Source organism: Pteropus vampyrus, unplaced genomic scaffold (genome assembly GCF_000151845.1).
Source record: "Pteropus vampyrus isolate Shadow unplaced genomic scaffold, Pvam_2.0 Scaffold53, whole genome shotgun sequence".
Classification (NCBI taxonomy): Eukaryota; Metazoa; Chordata; class Mammalia; order Chiroptera; family Pteropodidae; genus Pteropus; species Pteropus vampyrus.
The window spans coordinates 8,132,486-8,138,887 of record NW_011888834.1 but is presented as its reverse complement, the minus strand read 5'-3'; the positions used below and the strand labels follow the sequence as shown (position 1 = coordinate 8,138,887).

Here is a 6,402-nt window from a genome sequence, read left to right as displayed (position 1 = left end):
CACACACACACACACACATTATACTACACTACACTGAACTACACTACTCTAACACACAGATATACAAATGCTACCTCTGCTCTTATAACGACAGTCTCTACTTGGCAAACTACATCTTAGGTATTTTGAGAATCATCATTTCCATCTTTCTAGAATTCTGAAAACTGGTCTCTGACCCCTCCAAAAACTGCCTTTCTATAACTGCTATCTCTGACTCTGACTTATCTTTCCTAATTATCTTTTCAAAGTTACTAGGAAAAAGTCTAAATTGATAGATGGAAAATAATGTTTATAATTTTAAAATGTATTACTTGTTATGAAACACAAATGGAATACTAATATGGACCAGAAACTAGGCAAGATAAAGCACAAAGCATGACATTTGCACCAACTTTAGAATATGCTAAATTCTTTCAGGATAATATTTTATTTGGTTTGATTATCACATATCCCTCTAAGTTTACTTATAGATGAGGAATAATTGAGATATATAGACATTAAATGAAATAGCTGAAGTACCTCCACGAACAATTTGTGGAGACAGTCCCAAAAATCATCTCTTCAGGTATAAATTGTTTCCAAAATTTCATTGTTCTTTATAATGGGAATAATAAAAGACATATTTTGGAGAGATGCTTTTTACTTAATGTTGGAGGGAGGCTTTTGTTTTGTTTTATTTTGTATTTTACTTCTTTTAGTTCCTTCACAAGGAGAACTTCCTTATAGTTAGCCAAACTGTAAGTGTACATTCTCTTTTGGTTATTTCACGGGTCACTGAGTAAACATTGAAGCTAACCCCAGAGACCACATGGGTTATAGAAATAGATGAATAGTGTACTGAGGTGCAAAGTCTAGGGTTTTTGAGTCAGCATGGGATTACATCTAGCTCTGATACATATTGATTTTACAATTTGTCTCAACGTCCACAGCAGATGCTTAATAAATACTGGTACTTAACTTGTCCCATCCTGTTTCTTGTTTGTAATTATGTCATTTAATAAAGTGTAAAGTTTCTATAGTCACATGTATTCTTTTTAAGGAAATGGGATAGAATGTGACCTACAAAAGGCAGCCCACCAGGTATGTGAGGTGAGTATGTGTGAATGTGTATGTATGTGTGTGTATATATATATTTGGTTTGATCACACACACACATATACACACACACATACATACATACATACATACATACATACATACATACATACACAAATGATAGAGAGAACAGGATAGAAGGTGAACGGAATGAGCCAAGATCTCCCTCTAACTACTTGAGCAAACCACATTCTGAACCTTAGTTTCTTCATTAGTAAAATAATGATTCTGCATCACAGGAATCGCATAGGTAAAAATGAGATGATAAACATAAAAACAATTTTAAATTTCAAAGCTACAAACATTTTAAAATTATTATTCCCACTTAAAAGATTTTAGAATGATACAGACAGATGGAAAGAAACCTTGAAATAAACAAAAAAAAAATCTTCCCAATGCATATTTTCACTGGATATTAGTATTTTTTCATATATATATTTTTTTTTTGCAAAAGGAGGGATAGATGGAAGAACGGATGGATGCAAGAAAGACATGTTTGTAATTATGTCATTTAATAAAGTATAAAGCTTCTATAGTCACATGTGTTCTTTTTAAGGAAATGGGATAGAGTGTGACCTACAAAAGTTTTACAACTGTGTTTCTCCTGCACTTGGTAAGTGGCTTAATTTATTTCTTTATTTTCAGTATTTATATGAAAGTTGTTCAGAATAACACAAGACACTAAATTATGCTATGAATATTCCATAAATGAAACAAAATAGAGACTATAAGAGGGAGTATTTCAATGTTCTTAATTGAACAGTGGTTTACATAGACATAGTAAAACAAAACACAGAACCCTCTGATTTCATTTGAATTACAGATACACAGTGACAAAGAAACAGCAAGAGAGTTCCGGCTTTTATTCCTAAATTTATGTTTTTCTAATTTTTATACTTTTTATAATCAAATAACTTTATTGTTTCTTTTTATTACATAAATAAAGTATGCTTGTTGTGACTGGTTTGAACATTACAGAATAGCAGAGAATCATGTGAAAATTTATATAGAAGTTGCCTCATTCTGAGATTTAGGTGACCATCCTTTATTCTTTTAATTATACATACATTATATGTAAATTCATATGTAAAAATTTTACATAAATCTAATTAGAACTATACATGCCATATTTATTGGGGATAACTTCGTAATAAACAGCAAATTATTTTGCTTACATGCATATCTCTTACCTTAAGCCCCAACCAATGTTAATAGTTAGTATATTTCATCATAATTTTTTCTACATATATAACTTTATATTTACAATTTCGAGTCATTGGCTGTTTTATTAAAATGGAATTGCATTATGTACCCTTAAATGAAGCTTGCTTTGTGGAAATATATCCAGGACAAAAGGAATAGATTTAACATGTTCTTTTTAATGATCGTAAACTATTTCATGGAATGGATGTGGGTAGAAGGGGTCTTATATTTTTTACTAGCTTAAAAGCTAAATATGCAGAAATCATATTACTGAAAAACGAAGTTAAAGTTATGTTGCCAAATTTCTTGTGATTTCCTATCCTTGATGAGGGCTGGAGGGGAAGTTTGGGGTAATAAATCATTCATGCAGTTCTTCAGGGAGTGTTGTGGGTAATGGAATCAGAAGAATGTGGGGATGTCTCTGTGTGTGTGTGTGTGTGTGTGTGCGTGTGCTCGCGCGCGATTGTATATATTTGTGTGAATATAGAGTAAGAGTAGTGGTTATTATCAGTAGTCTTAAAAAACTAGAGGATGCACATAAAATCATGCCCTGAACGGGTATCAAAGTTAGAGGAAAACAAGCCCAAAGTTGCTTATTAATCAAAGGACCTTGGTGAACAAAGCATTCATAAGAACAAAGAATTTCAATGACAAAACCACAGGAAAACAGCAACAGGAATGTCTACCAAGCGGGAGGAGGAGTGAGATTGGACACTGGGAAGTGATCCAAAGGAAAACTCAAGACGAATACCACATCCTTCCAGGGCTTTTACCAGTACTCACTTGCAAGGAGAGCTACAGGGGCCAAGAGAGGACAGAGGACAGAGAACCTCTGTGGCTGAATTAGGCACTCTAAATACCTGGCAGCGTATTTCATACCACTGCAAGTTGAGAGAAGCTCGAGGTTAATTTTAGTTTAAACCTTAATCATTGGCTTTCAGTATTACATTTAAATGTTCCTCTCAAAGTGACACAAGTTCACAGCAACAACTTTGCATTTTTCTCCTGTCCAAAAGTCTGATATTATATGGAAATATGCCCAGAGACTTTCTGGAAAGAATTTTTTATTTCTAATGAAGATCTGATTCCAGTGAATCAATTAATTCAAGGAGAACAAATTCTATGTTTTATATTTGTCTCCTTTGCTGTATTTATATTAAAAACTAAATAAAATATAAGCACCTTTTGTTAAGAAAGTACATGAAAACTACTTCTTTTTTTTAGCGTTGACAGTGTAAGGATACAATTTTTAAAAGCTCTGTCCTCCCGACTGTGAATATCCTCATCCCTGAATATCCTGTCCTGATTTTCTTTTCAGAGCACATTCAAGTTAAGGAATTGTGTACAATGGGAATACATAATTCTAGTTGCCCTGTTCCTTGTGAAGAAACAGAATACCCTGCTACTATTTCTTATTCCACTTTTCCAAGTCTAAGAGCTTTGAAACATCTTTCCAAGAAGTTGAATCAAAGCCAAAAATACATCAGGTAATCTTTTCAGTCTCATAAATTATTTGTCATTAACACAAATTCTTTCTCTACTCAAAACTTTCAAAGACTCAGGAAATGAAATTCTGATCAATCAAAGGATGCAAAGGATTCCATTACTGAATTAACAATGAAAGCCTAGAATTTTAAAAGTAGATAAGATCATATCTTTCAATTCTTTAGTTTAATTGTATGAAAAGTAAAATAAGGTCTGCTTGAGTGATTTGCTCATGATCTTACCATTATTGGCCCAAGTGGGAAACATAATAAAGTTTTAATGTCAGTTAATAATAGTATCAATTAATGTTTTAAAATATGAAAATTTTTTACTTGTATAGTATGTAGTTTGAGTCTCCTAATCACTGTATAAGGTAGATGGAGCACAAATTATTATTCTCATTTTATAGATGGGGAAACTGCAGCCCTGTGTTTCAGGTAACTGTCTCCAGAATGTAGTCAATGGCACAGAAAGAAATTATGCCCAAACCTATGACTCTCATCTCCATGTATTCTTCCACAGAGATATAGAATTCCAATTTTGATTAGCAGAAGATTAGATTAGCTTTTTCTGCTGCCCCATGCTGATGACTCTTAGAAATTATAAGTCAAACTTCATAAAAAACTCTCTTTTAAAATCAGGGAGCAACCTTTACGCTTTTCTTTGTTTTTTTATTTATATTTTTAAACAGAGGATGTGAAATAGCAATATAGTACGTTGGTATTTATACTTATATTTATTATAATAAAATATTTTAACTGTTCGAAAGCTGATTTACTTCTGTAGAGCCAAGTACCTAACTTTGAAAGCATGTTTTAATTCTAGCATTAGCCTGATATTTATTTTAATATAATTTTTAAAAATGTTGTCCCTGTGTAAATGCATAAACAATAAAGTGATCTTTACAAATCAGGAAGAAAAAATATTTTCATTGAGACAGGGCTGATAGGGTATGATTTCAAACAGCAGAGAAAAAGATGTAAAGCTAGAGAATTTGCAGTTATATCTTTTTAACACTTCTTTCTCCTACAGATGTCTCTTTGTATTCCATTTTAATATGGAAAACTAATTTACTTACAGTACTATTCCTGTTATATATTTAACTTTGACTGAGAAGAGCACTTTGTGTGATTTCGAACTGATAGAGATTTCCCGAGTTTTATAATTATTTAATAGGCAGAGAATGCAGACATGACTTTAGAGACATACTTGTGAATCAGAAAAGAAATACATGTACAAACAAGTTGATTCTAGAGGACATTGTTTTTTTCCTAAAACTTACATTATTATTGTAGGGGGAAAGACCTTTTCTCTTCTTCCCTTCTACTTCCCTTGGTTGGTCTAATAATTAAATTGACATTAGACAGATTAATAGGAGAAAAACAAATTTAATTTCATAAGTATGGCAGCCCATAAAAATATGAGACTCGAAGAAATGACAGATGCAGGCAACTTTTATAACTTTTAGACAAAGAAACAATAAATTTGTGAAAAGTTGACAAGACAAAGGGGTATGGGGTTGGGATAGTAAATTAGTGAAGAAGTAACAAGGTTTAATTATACAGCCTCTGGGCCTTGAACTCTCAGTCTCCAGGGATGATAATGTTTTTTACTCTCATGGAGCACGGAGGGTACTCTTTACGTGGGAGATTTATTTTTGCTTTCAGTGAAACAAACAAGGATCAGAATGCCCTTTTGCACCGGCAGTTTCTTAAGTAACTTTAATTAAAAATAATCAGTCTGCCTAAATGGCATATTTTGGAGTGGCATAGTCTACTCTTCTTCATTGTAAGTCTACAATAATCTTATTACATCATTGACATGTGGGGACCTTACGTTGTTGTGAATATTGGAGGCCATTACTAGAAAGACTAAAGCAAGTAGCTGAAGAAATGCAGCTTGCCTCAGGAGTATGCAAATACAGTCAATGGTTAGAAGTCACTCATATAATTAAGAAATTGGTTTATGCAAAGGTATCATATATTGAAGAGTAATAAATCAGAAAACACAAATGCAATTTGTCTGGAGAGCAGACATTAAACCTTAACAGCAATACTATTTAAAACAAAGCAACCCCTAACTTAATCATGAAGCCTGTATGTATTTTTTCTTGTGGCAAAAACCAACCCCCAACTTTGACCAATCCAAGGACTCATGCGGCAGTTGAGATACCCCATTGAGAAGATAATAAAGAGCTTAGCTTGACTGAAGCAGGTGTGCGAAAGTGAATATAAGAGTAAATTGTGGCTGAATTTTGGCCAATTTCATTAGTAAAACAAGTGAACTTTGTAAATTGTTCTGTTTTATTTTAAAAATTTTTCAAGTAAAAATTGTATAAAATTGTTTGTTTTGTGCAAATCTTATTCCTCTTAATGCAGCACACATACTCAAATACCTGGAAGCATTTCTTTAGTATTTGTAAATGCAAAAGAAAACCACTCACTATTTCTTTGACATCCTCACCCTTATTAAAATTCAGATTTTACTATGTAATTGTGCATTTCCTGACACAAATAAATATTCTTGAACTTAAATTTTGAACAATTTCACTAATGTCATGAGGCATAGATTCAATGAGACCCAAATTACTGGGCAAGTCACCTGCCTGAGAGAAGTTGA

The 6,402-nt window shown here is 32.6% G+C and overlaps 1 protein-coding gene across 1 annotated transcript in view; it reads left to right on the top strand.

Moving 5' to 3' along the window:
- The window catches only part of ASIC5 (acid sensing ion channel subunit family member 5), a 28,546-nt gene that overhangs the window by 17,947 nt on the left and 4,197 nt on the right, over window positions 1-6,402 (top strand). The window contains exons 7-8 of the mRNA XM_011360329.1: window positions 1,652-1,708; window positions 3,617-3,785. Coding sequence (XP_011358631.1) covers window positions 1,652-1,708; window positions 3,617-3,785 — 226 coding nt within the window. The remainder of the gene's footprint in view (window positions 1-1,651; window positions 1,709-3,616; window positions 3,786-6,402) is intronic.